Raw genomic sequence first — 16,107 nt, 5'->3', positions numbered from 1 at the left:
GGGGGAAAAAATGAAAGGAACCCAACATAAGGACTCGTTTTGTAGCACTGGAAGTGGGATAAAATGCTGTCTCCAGGGGAGAGCGCACATTGCCATGGTAACCTGCTCTAACCCGTCACAGTGGGTATTCCTGGGCGAGGAAGATGACACCGGAGGTCGTGCATCCGCAGTGCCTGGGGATGGTGTGATGCTCGCCGTCAGGAACCAGGCTGGCAGCGAGCCCAGCTTGGCAGGGGGCTTTGCGAGGCACCTGTGCTCGGAGGGCAGCAGGCACTGCAGGAGGGCCCTGCCACGGCACGTCAGCTCTTCCTCCTGCTCCAGCTGGATCCCCAAGCCTTCGGACACCTCCCCGCCCTCCTGCTTGCTGCTGCTGGACCCCTGTGGGAGCGATACCTGCTGGCTCCTCACCCCTTCTGGTCCCGGACAGGTTGTTGTGCTGACCCACGGGCACGCCGTGCCAAGCCTTTAATCAAAGCCTGGCGTGGCAAAATCCCTCCTGGCCTACCTAGGACCACCAGAGGCAAAGAGACGGGATGCTCTGGACTGTTTTAGCGTCACTTCCCTTTGACACGGGGCTGCACGGGACAGAGGAGGATGCTCTGCAGGAAGCAGAAGCCCAGGCTGCCCTGGAAGAAGGCCTGGGAGAAGCAGTCCACCCACGAGCACTTGCACACAGCGCACCCCCCTCTCCCAGCACACTGCTCGTGGGGAAGAGGAGGAGGAGGAGGAGGGGGGCTGGCGAGATGTGAGGAGGAAGGACTCTTCCCCCATGCACTGTACAGGCACTCAAACCATCCCATCTGCTGCAGCCCCAGCCCGCTCTGAAGGGCAGAACTGGTGCACTGCAGCCTCCTTATGTGTGTTACTGCTGCTCCACATTCCCAGCAAGCTGGGACTAGACTGCCTGCTGGATCCAAATCCCCCCACCGCCTCCCTCTCAGGGGAACTTCTCCCTTTACCATCCTGGACTCCGCAATCATACTTGAAACGGGACTTGAGTCAGAGCGGTATATTTATAGATCTATATTTTACTTGCATCAAATAATGGTGAAACATTGCACAAAACCAATGGGATCTATGTGTGTGTGTGTGTGTGTGTGTGCGCGTGAGTGAGCAAGAGAGAGAGTGAGAGAGATTGTTTTTAAGGAGATAGACTAGAGGTGACATGAGTAGGAGGGAGGCAGGGGACAGTGCAGGGGCTGGGGAAGGGGGAAATCCTCCTGACTCTGCACCTTCCCTGTGACCACCTCCTGTCCCGACCAATTTTTCTTTGTTGCTAATAACATTTTCTATATCTTGTGTTGTGGGGCTGACGACGACCTCGCCCATCCTTTCCTATTTGTTTTCATTTTGAAGGCAGAAAGCCTGGATTCATCTCAACCCTAGGCGAGGGACTGCTATGTTTAGAAACCCACCCAGGAACGAAGAAGACAGGGAAGGGGAGAAAAGAGTTGCTGAGAAACATGAAGGCTGGATGCTATGGGGAGTCCCGCTGCAAAGCAAGTGGAAGGACAAGGAGCTGTCCTCTTCCACGCAGAGCAGAGTAACGGGGTTCCCTGGGAAATGCCCTCTTTGTACCACTGCTGGCAAACAGGCTCTTAATCTCTTTCCTAGCACGCCTGGGAAGCAGGGGCTCCCAGTGCCCCTGCAGGCACAGCTAAGCATGGGGCAACCCCCAGTAAAGCCACCCTTTGCTCCAGGCAGGGCCACCGATGCCATGAGGAGGTACCTGCCCTCAGGAAAAGGTTTTCTGGAGCAGGCAGGTCCAACCAACAGGCCGGGGCCGCGTGTCCCTTAGGGGCTGGCAAGCCCACCAGAAACACCCCTTCTGCTCCCCGCCACCCCCTGGCCCCACACACCCACCTGTGGTACAGGCAGGCACATTTCCTGCAGGGAACAGATGGCACTTGTAATTTCTTTTTCTTTTTGTTACTGTTTGAGGAAGAGCAACGAGATTTTCTAAAATGACTGAATGGAGGTTTCTTTGGCATGAGACAGATCATTTTTAAAGGTATATTATATTTCTGGCTTGTTGTTACAGAAGAATAATAAAGAATGTATTTTCCTATGCTCCTTCTTGTTTAAATGAGATCTCTGCGAGCTGCTTTCCCTCTCCCCTGCTCAAGCAAACACCGCAGGGATACAGCCAGCTAAATGAAAAAACACTGAATTTCCCCCATGCTTGCCTGTGCATAGTGCCTGAACGTGGAGTGAACATGCAGATAACACTGACAGCGTTTGCATGTGTGCTTCAGTGCCAGGCAAGCATCTGCCCGCAGTCAGGGTGAGGCTGGAGGACTAAATATGCAGGCAGTCAAGGTGAGACCCTGGATCTAGAAACACACAGGCAGGGCTCCAGGGACACAGGCAGGCAAGGGCGATTGTGTAACAAGGATAAGATACTGTGGCAATCAGCTCATTACATAAAAGTAGAAAGGGCCAAATTAATCCCCAGTGTAAGAATGCGGAAGCCAATGGAGTTATATTCAGGTCAAATTTGATTCCAAAAGCTTTTTTTATTATTATTTTTTTAATTAGAGCGTAATGTTCAATAAAACCTGCTGTAACAAATAGTGAGCGATGGGTTCCCACCTCTCCAGATTTCTTACCCTCCTGAGCAAGGTTATTTTAAAACGAGTGGAAATCTCTGTCTAATCCCATTGCACCCCCAAGTACACAAGCTGTCACCCCTAGAGCTAAATGAGTCTCTCCACCAGCTGTTCACTAGCTAGGTTTATCACACACAGCTAAGATGTTTAAATTCCCTCCTCATCCACTCCCGCAGTTATCCACACACAATCCATCACACATTACTCCTGCGAAAAACCTCGTCCTGAGGCACGTGTGGCACCATACTCAGGCTGATCTTCAGAGAGAAACTGGGAGCAGAACCCAGGTACTCCTCATCTGGTAGCAGCTGAGGCATCCCTCCTGCTGAAGAGGTATGTGCCGTGAGAGAATCACCGCTGCTGCTTAACAGTACAGGGTCTATGACGCATAGTTTAATCTAATTTTACCGTGCAGGTACAGGAGCACACACAGATACCACGAAGCAGCTCCTACAACGCCAGAAATGTAGAGCTGAAAAGGCAAAGCCAACATACTCATCTGATGACTCCAGGCTTTTCTGGTTCACAGATCATCCGGGAGCAGCCTATGATTTTCTGCAATTTGATTATCTTTCATTTGGCAAGTGTATTTGCCCCCTATACATATCTACTCACACATACATATAATTTCATGTAGATAAACATGCAATTAGGTATATGCATGTATAAAATACATGGGAAATATATAAAATAGAATTCCTCCTCGGCATCTTGATCATTGGCAGCTTGATCTGGAGGCTTGCACAGCGCTTGCTAGCACTGATTGGGAGCACAGGTCAGAGGGTCAGTTGCTATCCACTGATTAGATAAGGGCAAGTCTTGGCATGGGATTTCTGAAGACCGCAAAGCTTTCTCTCGGAGAGCACTGTGTGTAATGCAGACAAAGGATAAGCATTCCCTGATGATTACAGTTACAGAACACAGCTGAAGTAAATAAAAAATTTCCTATGTCATTTTTGGGGAGCTTCCCACAACAGTAGCAGCCCTAGGGAGGCAGGGTAAAGGCAGCATCTTCACGGCTTTTCTCCCTTTAGAAGGTGGGAGAGAAGGAATCAAAGGCGTAGACCTCTCCTTCCTACAGTGGCACAGTGCTGCTGCCAGGCAGAAACCAACTTGCAGGGCACCTGGAGCCAAGGAGAAAGCAAAGAGCAATGCTAAGAATAACAACCTGTCTTGCACGGAGCTTCTGAGCCAGGACAATGTGCAACTCCTTGCTCGGGGCGCTAGGTCGAGATCTGGCCCTTCAACATTTGCTTTTTCTGTGCTCTAACTTGGGAATAAACTTGTTTGCTAGAACATCTGCAGAGTCAACACGTAAAGGGCACAGGAAGAGCGACAAATGTAGGTATTTCATTTGAGAAAAAATGCACAGACGCTACACCGAGATATTCACCCAGCTCTGCATAAAGCTCAAGGGAAATATCCAGAGTAACAACAATGCTTTGCATTTCTATAGTGCTTGCCTTTGGCAGCTCTCTGGGAGCTTGCAAACATTAATGAATTCACAGAGGCAGAGATTCAGAGAGTATAAAGGCCAGAAGGGACTTTAGATCATCCAGTCTGACCTTCTGTGTATTGCACGCTACTGGGAAAGTGTGCAGAAAAGAACCACAAACGTTATTTGAGGGTGGCAGAAAATGCCTTGCTGTGAAAGGCTTAAAGAGCTCAATCTGTTTAGCTTATGAAACAGAAAATAGAGAAGTTATCCTGTAGAAAGTCCAACAGGGTGTGTTTACATGCAGCTGAGTCGAATTTTCCAGAAAGGCATCTACATTTGATTTGAAAACATGCAAGAGATGAAAAATAAAACTCTCTTCCTTTGGTACCCTACTACAGTAACTACTCATGCTCATTGTTAGCATTCTTGCTGAATATCTCACTTGAATCTGCTTGGTTTCAGTTTCCTGTCACAGGTTTTTGTGATGCTTCTCTCTGGTAGATTAGAAAACATATGTTTAGTAACCAGCACCTCTCCCTGTGAAGGTACCTTATACACTAATCAAATCACCTTCCAATCTTCTTTTTGGTAGGATAAGCAGATTTTCATTCAGTTCATTTTCACTATAAAGCACTTCCTCAGCTCTGGAACAATAATGTAGCCCTGTGCTGCACTGCTTCCAGTTTTTTCTCCTTTTAAAAGTATGCTCCTCACCCATCAAACTCTGTGACCCATATTGTAGGTAATACGTAGCTATTGCCACCCAATAGTAAATACCACCTTTCCCTACACCTACCCACCAGCCGTACCTCACAACACACTTGCCAGGCGGTGTGAGCATTGTTCCTACTTTAAAGATGCCAGCAGAAGGAAAAGCTAATGCAAAACCCTGGCAGTCATTTTGATGGAGCTGGTTAATTGTAAACTGGTTCTGATCCCACTCATAACCCCCTTTATTGTAGTACAGATTCACAAAACTCTCCAGATTTCTACGATTCTTGGCAAGAGGAAGACCTAGCGTTTTATCTAAACCGATGGTCCCCCTCCAGCAGTCCCCGCTTTCTCATTCACTCCTGGTCTCACATGGTACCTTTCAGCCCTCTCCCCCTGGCCATAAATGTCTTTGATCCCCCAGTTCCTCCTCCTCCCTCCTGCTGGTTTTCCCTCTCCTGTGACTGATCATCCCCGCTCAGCGGCTGCCTCTGACCAGCTGCTTTTCAGATTCGCCCTTCTCTGATCTCCTCTACTGTCACTTCTCAGCTGCCACACACACACGCCAGCCCCCACGTCCCCATCTGCTTTTTAAAGGCTTGTTATCATAAGCTGGGGCTTCTCCGCTCCCTGCAAAACCCAAATCAATCAGGGGAAACCATCACGCTGCCAGAGGCTGCGGGAGGGTTTTAGGTCAGCCCCGGCCAACCTGCGGCCTGCCTGGCGCTGCGCTGAGGCCTCCAGCTGCATCAGCAGGAGTTATTTTTATTCCATCGTGACCAAAATCATGGAATACGTGAATTATACGGCAAAAAGGCCCAGCCTGGCACCCAAAGGGAGGGCTGTGGTGAATGGGGAGTACCCTGAATGACTGCTCCGTGGCTTACGTGCCTAACTGGGTCCGTATTGCTGAAGGGTGAGACCAAGGACTTCATCTGGTCTTCAGTGACAGAGGAGGGGCTGCAAGCTAACGCAGTCTCACCTCTCCATTATAAGCACCATCACTCTCTTACACACTTTTCAAGCTTCACATTGAACCCATGTGGCTTTTTACCTCAGATTCTGCCTGGAGAGTTTTTCTAAAGCTCTATCACCCTACTGGCTAGGAACCCTCCTGGAGTTTTCCACCCTAAATATTTTCACGGCCTCCCCATACTACACTGTTTTCATACTAGCAGTGCCCTTTAGTTTAAATGTTTCCTCCATGATGCATTATTACAGCAAGCCTGTCTGCTGAAGCCCTGGTTCCACTTGGTTAAGCAAGCTGGGCTGTCACAGGCTCCTCTCACAAAGCTTCCCTTTCCTCTCCTGTCTGTACCTCTCTGAGGCTGTACGCCTCTGGCCAAAACTGTAACACAAACCAGAGAGGTCTCACAGGGCTTTGGGTAATAGCTCTACTACTTGAGTTATTGGAAATAACTCACCAGGTGCATTTTAGAATATCCTTTCCTTCTTCCACAACTGCGTCACACCACTTGCTATCATCCTACCATCAGCTAATAAAGTTCTCAGCATTTTTCCTTTCAGCTTTCTTAGGGCATATTTACCAACTCTTTCCTGAAGAGATTTTTTTTTTTTAAATCCTCAATTTGGAAGACAGATCCTCAGAACATGAACTTCTGAGAGCCAAAGGTTGGTGATGAACAGGGTGGGGAACAGCAGGACATTGCTGAGCCCTGGCTAAAGCTGCTGGGAGCCACCAAGTCTGTCTGGCTGCCTTTTGGCAAGGATCTCAGATCTTCTTGTGGTAGGCAAAGGTTCCCTCATTGTCTTTTTTGTGGGCATCAGGGGGCAAACACAGCCTAAACTGAGGACCCTCACTGAGATTTTTCAAAATGGACCCAGCAGTTCCCAGAAGACAAGGGCTGCCTCTAGTCCTGCTCGCTGTGCTCTCTGCCAGCTCTTGCAGAGTTCCCAGCTCACGGATTTCCAATATTAGTTCTCAAGCATATGACCTTGTCTGTCGTACTACTGAAATTCATTCTGTTTCTGGTACTCCTGCCAAGGTCAAATAAGGCTTGCTCTATGATATCCTGGTCCTTCCCTGTACTAGCAATGCCTTCTAGTGTTGAATCATTAGGACACTTCCTCACTACCTGCTCCTATTAGCGTCAGGGTCTGAGTTAATGCTGGCGGGGAGTGCCACAAGTGACCTTGTGCTAGATGGACAGGTGACCTTGCTCTTGCCATCATTCCAGACTCAATTCTACCTCTCTGTCCCTCACAGCTCCTCTGTCTTTCCTTATCTTCTCTAGTTTAACAAATTGTTTCTTATGGGGCACCGTATCAAGTGCCTTACTGATACACAAAGATCAGACCTTTGAAATTTCTTATGCCTTCCAGGAAAACAATCATCTGAAAGGAAGCTAATGGGTTAGCCTGGCATGAGCTAGCATTGTTGAACACGTATTGCCTGACTCCCTTTTCCCTAACCACATGATAATAATTGCACTTTCCTTCCAGATTTCCTCTAAAGCACTACAAACATTACAGAGGTCACACGTAGAGGTCTGAGACTGACAAACTTATTTCTCCCCCTTCCTTCATCCTGACTGCTGAATTTTCACTTTTCCAGTCGACATGGAGACACAACTGTGGACAGAGCTGAAAAAAAAAACAAACACCCTTGCTATAAGCTTGTGTTTCCATGTGGCAGGGAGGGAGAGCATCCAGGCGCCAGCACTGAGAGCACTCAGCAGCTTGGGCAGCTTGTTCCCAGCACTCAGACTGCTTCTTGCCCCAAGGACGGCACTGCTGCCCTTATCAATAACTCGGGTGCAGAGCCCTCCTTTCCTCTCACACCTTTCAGGCCTCCCCACCCAATGCTGGGCCCGTACCCACTGCATTCAGCACCTCCACGGCCCTTGGTGAGCCCTTGTTCAGGGCAAGCACAGGCAGAGAAAAAGAGACTTGCTGCTGGTAAAACCTCTCTACAGCCCCAGAGTGCAGTGTAACTGCATTAGGGAGGAACGAGGAATATTTCTGGGAACATTATCAGGAATATTCCTGTGATGAAGCCCTAAGCAAATTGGTCTGGCCTCCTAGCTGACCCTGCTTTGAGCAGGAGGTTGACTACAGCCCTCCTGAGGTGCCTTCCAGCTGAAGTATCCTATAATCCTCCGAATGGGACTTCTCTATCCCAGTGAGAGAAACGGAAAAAAAAGGTCTTATGAAGAGAAAGGCCTTGCAGCAGGAGCCTCATTACACAGCCTTGTGATGGGGAGATGTGTGCCTTAAGGGGATGGCACAGCAGAAAAGCAACTTAGGAAGGAAATAGCCTGAGTTTGGTGGTAAAAGTCATACATCTTAGGAATAGACTGGAAATGCCTCAGACCTGCTAAGTTTCCATGTTTCTCAACCCACAATGCTTGTTTGCTTGTGCTTTGGCTGAAATGAAGCCAAATCACCTCACAAAGTATTTCCTATAACCTGCTGTACTATAATATTTCCTACCCTCATCCTCACAGTCACAGACTGCTTCTGTGACCATTTTAGCATCTTCTCACGTGACTTTACACCTACAGGTCCTAACACAGCTCATGACATCAAGTATAGCCATGCCAAAGCTATGATCCTTGCATGGGTAACACCACTTTAGATGTGCAGGCACGGGTTGTTGTGGAGGGATAGGGGTAAGTGAGGCAAAGCACTGGCCTTGCTCTCGCACAGAGATTTAGGTTTGTACCCTACTTGGTCAGAGGTGTTAGTAAGGTTGGTTAGGCTGGTTGGTTGGTTAGTAAGGTGTTAGTTAGGCTGGTAGCCTTTGCCCTGGCCCATCCGTGACCTGACGGACTGCTGCCACCCTTCTCTGCACACCCGCATCTACCACACACCAGGCACATTTCCACATCCACGCGGATTACTGATGTCCATACCGCTGTGTACACGCAGAAAGCATGTGCAAGTACGCAGCCCCACCACAGGCAGCACTATATGGAAATCACTCCATGAAGATAAGCATCTGTGCCTGCTCATAGCTGTATGCGCAGACAGGTACCACAACCACACAGCATGCTGCAGAGAAACTGTTTGCATATGCAAAACCACACAGAGATGCACAAATGCCCTCGCACGTTTAACATCTCCACATATTCTACGTGCAAGATGCCCCCACAGGCTCACGTGGCCCTGTGTGGAGATATAGGTCCCTGACCATCCTGGCTAGGTAGGAGTTAATGCAAGAGAGGATGGGGAAGAAATTAAAAGAAAAAAAAAAGTTGAAACCCCAGCACATGATTCTTCTATCACATCTGTGAATCCTGGAGCGCGAGAGTAATTGTCTGCAATGAGTCAGAGCAAAAGGCACAAGGAAATGGTTGCCGTGGCAACCCTCGCACTGCTCTAATTCGGCTCGGAATTAAAATGATATCAAATAATTTGCAAGCAAAGGGAACACGGCGAAGGCGCCGGGTGCCAATCTGAAAATCCAGCTATATGCAAGCCTCTCCTGAGTCAGTGTCAAGGGCTCTCTTCCCTTCAAGCGTGACAACCATGGCAATCAGAGGAGCTACAGAGGCGGGGGTGATGGATAACCCTAGGCTAGAAGATTTCTGCTACGCACAGGCAAGAACAGGCTCCTGGGCTGGAGCCCCAGCCCGGAACAGGCTCCAAGGCTGGGGACGTTTGAGGGCTGGATGTCCCAGGAGGGCTCATTCCCAAGGCAACAGGCAATGTCACACACACCGGGAGGCACTGAAGATCTCAAAGTCTACGCAGAGAGCATATACAGCGTAGAGGAAAAGGAAATTGCTGATGGATGACCAGCCAGAGGAGGCAGAATGCTATGGAAAACGTCCCACATAACTGTCTTTTGCATTCTTCTGAGGATAAAATAAACATATTTGGCCCCACTGTCAGTAGGTACCATTTACGTGCAGAGATGTGGAGTTCTGAAGGCAGATGCTTTCTTTCTGCCTGTTCACTGACCTGGCTGGAAGGTAACTAGCTCTGAGCAGGGAACTCTGTGGTACCAGCTCCGATTCCAAACCCTGTCAAAAAGCTGACTTTGTAAGAACAGTCCCTGTGAAAAATAAGGCAATCGCCTTACTTTTGTCTGGCTCATAGAGTAGCTGGGGTCTGCCGCAGAAACACTGAGGCCCCAGCCTTTTTGCTTGCAGATCTCTCTGCACAAAGGCTCAGTACATACAGTAGGACACCAAGGATGGCAGGCAGGCAGGAAGGTGGATGAGGGATGCAGGAAAGCAGCGTGAATGGAGAGAGACTGGTTTTGGCACACAGAAATGGGCTGAAAATGAGCTAGGTCTTCCTTCTTTCTACCCATTCTACCCCTGGATGCAGGGGAGATCATGCCCTTCCATAAAGGCACCCAGGCACCCTGGGAGCTTGCAGAAGTTTCTTGCAAAGTTCCTATGTTGGGAGGATGTTGGCACCACATCCAGCATTAAAAGAGGGACAGCGTGCCTTCTGTGTATGGCAGCAAAAGCTCAGGAGATCAGCTGCGCTCAGACTTTGTATTGGCAATGTCACACTGGTTTTCAAGCCAGTGTAGTAAAATAATTTTAATTCTCTAGCTTGGATGCAACTATTCCAGTGTAAAAGGTGCTCACGTTATTGCAGCTTATTTCCATGCATTTTACATCGTTTTCACAGGTGCAACTGTCACTTTCTGGAGAGGAACAGAGAGGGGGTTGAAATGTTTTATCCACCCAACAACAAAACCGTAGGAATACAGAATTGTGTGTAGATGAGTTTGCAAAGATGCCACAGCAACAGAACTGCTGAAGAAGACACCTGCATCTCTCCTCTCTGCTCACTGGTAACAGACAGCAGGTAGCCAAAATTGGGGACCGAGGGAGAGGACAGAGGGACGTCAAGCTGGCCAGTAAATGGTTTTCAAATGAAGAGCTTCCGCCAGACTGACAAAGGCTGGGTTTTAACCAGCAGTCTAATGGCAAAATTACTTTCCATTACCCATTTTCAGACTGGCTGATTTCAAATACTTCTGAAAAAAAAAATTTAAGCTTTTTTGAAAATCTGCTCCTGCTGGGAGTACAGTTCTTCTGAAAATACTGGCCTTAATACTGTCCTTACTCAATGTCTCCAAGCCCTCTCTGTACAGTATGAACGATATTTTTCTTCTTTCAGACTTCTTTGGGCTTGTCTGGGCTCTCCCCATACACATCTGTATATACTGCTGTCATCACAGGGTAACAATTTTGGTGTGGTCCAATTGTTGTAAATAAGAAGCAACTTTGAATATGAAGAGAAGAGAGAGGTGTTGTATAAAATAAACCTTGATCTCCCACCTGGCTGTTTGCACGTCCTGTTTGTTTTATCAGGCACGGTGGAGCCTGTGCATGCCATGCCCTGTGCTTTGCTGGTATCGGCCACCTCCTGTCCCTGAGACACAGCAGCAGTGGCAAGGAGCCTCACAGAAAAAACCTCCTACCTGTTCCTGCTCTGACCAGCAGCCAGCCACCACGTAACTCCAACAGGCAGAAGGTCAGGCAATAAAAGAGACGTCATACCCTGCCCAAAGTGACAGCTAACCTCCCGTGCAGATTCCAGCAGTTTCACTGGGGCTTTAAATCACTAAAAGCTTCTGTCAGCAGCTACATGTGATTTCTGCAGCGCACCCCCTGAGGACCATAAAGCCCCAGGCTACTGACTCAGTGGAGGGAGCAGATGACTGTGCTATCTGGGGCAGGACTTGGCTTGGGGAGAGTGCCATCGCAAGCCCTTATTTTTCATTTCCAGCGAAGTTAGCGCCAGAGCAAGGCACTGGACTGACATCCCAGGAGACTGGCTGCCTGCTAATTAATTATAATTAATCATCCAGGCATTACTTAATGTTTGCAGAGTGCTTTGAACTGCCAAAGCACAATAGAGCAGGTAGCTAACAGTAACTCAAAGTAACAGCTACAGCGGTAGGTTTGCCTGCGTGGCCTCCCCAAAGCCCCAGCAGCTCTGAGAGCACCCAAATCAGCGAGCACAAGCAGCTCTGTGGTGTCCTCTGTGGGTTTCTCCAAGCCTCCAAAGGTCTGCACAATGCCCTGGCTGCAGGGTTTTGGCTGGGCCATGCCAGGCAGACCCGGGAGGATGGAAGCCCCTGTGCTCCCCCTCCATCGCTGCCCTCAGCGCTGCAGGCTGGCTGCTCTCTAATCCCAGTTGACATCTCCCTTGCTCTCTGACAGAGCCCAGGCCTATCTCGTCCTCCTGGCCGCTTGGTTTTTGGAGCTTGCCTTTCTCCGCCTCGGCCGGGGACTGCCATCCAGCTGCCAGAAGGAAAGGGGCCCTGCCATCGGCATCCTCCTTGAGGGGGCATTGGGGGTGCCCCCAGCCCACGGGCAGAGCTGTAAGCCCTAGAGCTTAATTCTTCACTGCACGCATAGTGAACATTTCAGAGCGCTTACAAAGTCCCCCCAAGCACCATCAAGTCAAGCAACTGCCAGTAACAATCAGTGGCAGAATGACAGGTCAGTTCAGACAAATTGCACTTTTATAGGGGCACTTAAAAAGCCTTCTGCTGTCCCCCCTCTACAGAACGGTGACAGCATTTATCCAGAAACCGCAAGCCTACCCAGGTATTTGGCTTCCCGGGATCCTGTGCTGGGAATCAAGCGGATTTCTGGTAGTGTCCTGACTCTAAATGAATGCGATTATCATGCCCACTGAGGGCTGATGCCATCCAAATAACAATAATAACAATCTGCATCCCATTCTGCTCTGATTGCCTCTTGCTGTGTCTCCATTCGCTCCCCTTCCCTCACCTCTCCCCTGTACCCAGCACGGGGGTAGGATGGTTTTGCAGCACTGCCCACCATCATTTGTGCTGCAGCCTCTAACGCTGGGTAAAGCCCCCCAGAACCAGGCCCGAGCTACTCACCATGATTATGTCAGTCTGAGGGGGGTGAAGAGAGCCCTTTATCCTTCCTCTCGTAGTTGTTACCCTCAAGATCAAATAGTATTGCAATAGGTAGCATGAACACAATGTTTTTTTTTAATGACTACTGCTATTATGAAAGATTCAGATGATGAACCTTATCACGACTAAAAAAATGCAAATGGTAATATAGATACAGAACCACTTTGCTCCTGGATGCCCCAAAACCAAGTTGTAAATGTACGCAAACCCTTCCACTGAAGTCAATGGGGGATACAGTGGGGGCCTGAAGGATTTTGGACCCTTTGGGAGAAATTACTTCCCTCGGTGCTGCTCGGTGCTGTCATGCTTTGGATGAAACATGAGTATTTTTCATCAACACATAAGGAACAGGGAACGAAGAACACCCAGCTGAATGTACCACGTGTGAAAATAAGCAGAAGATGCTTGTGGTCAGGTCACCTAGCATGATGACTTGCGACGGGGACCATGGTACCTCTAAGGAACAAAAGCAATTGAGAATTCATTTCTCTCAGCTTCTGTGGTTACGGGTGAGGAAACTGGTTTGTTCTATATAATTTCCACAAATGACAGAAACTTTACCTTAATACCACTGTTTTGACAGGACTTTTCCCTATCCTCTGCTGCTTTTCCCACCCTCATCTTCCTACAGCAGAGGACTCTGCCCCTTCACAGCATGTCCGTGCAGAGTCTATTCTGCATTCAGCATAACTGAGAGGGTGGAAATCTCCACAGGGGTTTTGAAAAGTGCTGCTGACAAGAAAAACAGTTCCGTCAGGGGCAGCTCCTCCTGTCACTTGTTCTTGCTCCAGCTCTTCCACACAGAAGTTTCCTTCCTTGTGTTTATGCTGAGTACCAAATCAACTGTTTGTGTGCCTCTGCTCTAACTCACAGCTCAGGAAAGGAAACAGAAAGAATCATGAAAAATGATATTTAAAAACATTTTTTTTTTCTCCTCCCAAATTGAAGCCCAGAAAAATGCCCCAGTGGTACATAGTCTCAATGCTATTTAGTTCTTCTAACAGTGCCAGCTAGTAGCAGTTTTGGGGGCAGTTTCTGTGACCCAAGCACCTACTTTAAATGAACTGTATTGAAACCTTCTCTATTTCACACGGGTCTCTGGACAGGCTTCACGTCACAATAAATTTGTTTGGATTTGAGACAGTGTTATAGCCGTTAACAGCACTATTTTATATCACCACTCCCTCAGTTAATAAGTACTCGCTCATTCCCCTGGTGATACTTAGCACCACTCTCAACTGCAACTTATTGAAAGCCCGGAAATTAAAGAATGGTTCATCAGATGAAGTTAAATTGCTGCAGTTTAACTGAGCAGTAGATTGAAGGCCATCCATTGTGTCCTACCTAGCCTAGGTACAAGCAGCGGCTGACTCTGTGATCTGAAGGTATCTGCAGTACAACCTTGTCTCTACTGGATATTTCTTTAGCAGTTGGCATAACCTCATGCTGAGATAAACGTTGCACAATTTTTCTTTAGAGAACATCTACTGTAATGCTACTCAGTATAGAAGAAAAGTCTGCAACTGATTTTACTGTTAAGAATTAAAAGACAGATTCCCATATAACTGGAAATTCAAAGTTGTTGTTCAGCATCTGCTCTGTGCAGTCATTTCTCCCACCAGACAGGACTCCATTAACACTAACCATTCCTTCACAGGTAGCTTTGCATCTCTGCATGTTTCTGCTAATAACTGCTCCATTATCTGTTCTGCCAACCTATTCCCTTACTGTTGCCACATCAAAAAAAAAAAAAAAAAAAAAAATCCACTCAGATTTAGCTACAGTTTTGTTCACACCAATACTCTTACACAGCGAGTTTAGTTTGAGTCTGAAGCCAACACTATTGATTAAAGTTGTTTTGTTTTGTTAAGTGGGTACTCTGATTCACTTCTGAGTTTATTGTACTGTTGTAAAGCCTGAAGCAATTGCTACAGAAAATGGTAAAGTTTCAGAAGCTTTGAGGTTCTGAGAGAAATAATGTGTTCTGCAAGTACTCCAAAAGTAGACGCAGAGTCTGGCGAAGGTCTGTTAAACAGGGTTCAAAGCTCAGGTGCAAAGAGAAGTTCAGAAATCTGTATGCATAAATTGGAAATCCAGCAACAAAACCATTTCACCAGAAAGTTATTTTTCAGTGGAGAAAACAATAGAGATGCAGGAATGTGCATCTCTACATCCTACACAACCAAAAGTGTGCCCTGAAAGTGGTTCAAAACCTACATTGACTTCTTAACCAACTCATGCTCCAGGGAAACAGGCAGTCTCAATCCACAGAAATCACTGGCGCTGAAGATGGAAAGCTTGCATTCAAACAGCCCATTTCCCTTGCAAAGGCACGTCAGCCATTTAGTACCTTTTCCAATGTTCTCTGTTTTGCCTATTTTTCAACATGACAATCTATTGTGGCTCCCATCACTTCCTTTGAATGACAATCTAACAGCTCTCAACTCCCACTCTCAACATACGACGACGTTACTGTTTCATTCAAGATAAAAGAAAAACCAGGATTTCCTACCTGCAGCAATACCCATCTTCCCATCCACGGATACAGCCACTGCTGTGCTCACTGTCACCACTTTTGGAAGGCCTCCTCCCTCTGTCAAGACATGAAACCAGCAGGCTTGGTTAGCTTACATGCAGCAGGATTCACATCCAGATCAGTGCATACTTATGCCTCAGCCCTGAAGGATCCAAGAATCTGGAGGACTGCATCTTTCAAACCACATAAGCAACCTAAAAGGCTAATGACTTGACTTGTTTATCTCAGGAGAAAAGCAGCATCCTTGGCATAAAATATAAAGGACTGGCCTCCTGCATTTTGGGCAGGCAGAACGCCTCTTGGCCTGGAAGACTGCTTTGCTTCACGCACCAGCTAAACTCTGTAGGCAAAGGAGAAGCAGGACAGGGAATTCTGACATTGATCCTTGCACAGCAAAGGCCAGGCTTATGCCCAGCTCTGTTGCCCAAGTCAGGCTGGCACTACAAACTGGAGACAGACGTGATACTCATGGGTTCTTCCAGAGTGCACTCTGTTTTAAAAACAGTCTTCTGGGATAGATTCAGCTGCCTAAACTTTGTTATGCCCAAGGGCATCCCTTTTATCATTTAGCTGCTGCTTCATGTGTCCCTGTAGGTCCTGTGTCACATCTGCCAGCCCCACGCAGATCTTTTGGATCCAACAAGGCATTTAAAATAGCACGAATGGATAGATTTAAGCAACTGAACCCCACTTGCTGTCTTTGCTAGTGCAGTTGTTTCAGCCTGCAATTGCCCATGTTACATTAAATAATAATAATACAGAAATGGAAAGCGATTAGATTAGCTTCAGCTGGAGCACCTCTTCTGAAACTGCCAGGGGACAGTTTGAAGGTCAGCACAATCAATTTAGCCTACAACTGACTACTTGCTTGCATGCTGTATGGAAAACTCTTGCTCAGCCGGATGGATCAGGTGTTCTTTCCTCTCCC

At 47.8% G+C, this 16,107-nt stretch overlaps 1 protein-coding gene across 1 annotated transcript in view; it reads right to left on the bottom strand.

Annotated features, from left to right (window-relative positions):
- The window catches only part of CACNA2D4 (calcium voltage-gated channel auxiliary subunit alpha2delta 4), a gene marked incomplete at its 5' end in the record, with an annotated part of 112,334 nt that overhangs the window by 40,561 nt on the left and 55,666 nt on the right, over window positions 1-16,107 (bottom strand). The window contains one exon of the mRNA XM_084498726.1: window positions 15,156-15,236. Within this exon, the coding sequence (XP_084354852.1) occupies window positions 15,156-15,236 (81 nt within the window). The remainder of the gene's footprint in view (window positions 1-15,155; window positions 15,237-16,107) is intronic.

The sequence above is a fragment of the Aythya ferina genome (assembly GCF_964211825.1).
Source record: "Aythya ferina genome assembly, chromosome: 1".
NCBI classification, from domain to species: Eukaryota; Metazoa; Chordata; class Aves; order Anseriformes; family Anatidae; genus Aythya; species Aythya ferina.
Note: the sequence above shows the minus strand (reverse complement) of the source record. Positions and strands in the feature narration are given on the sequence as shown.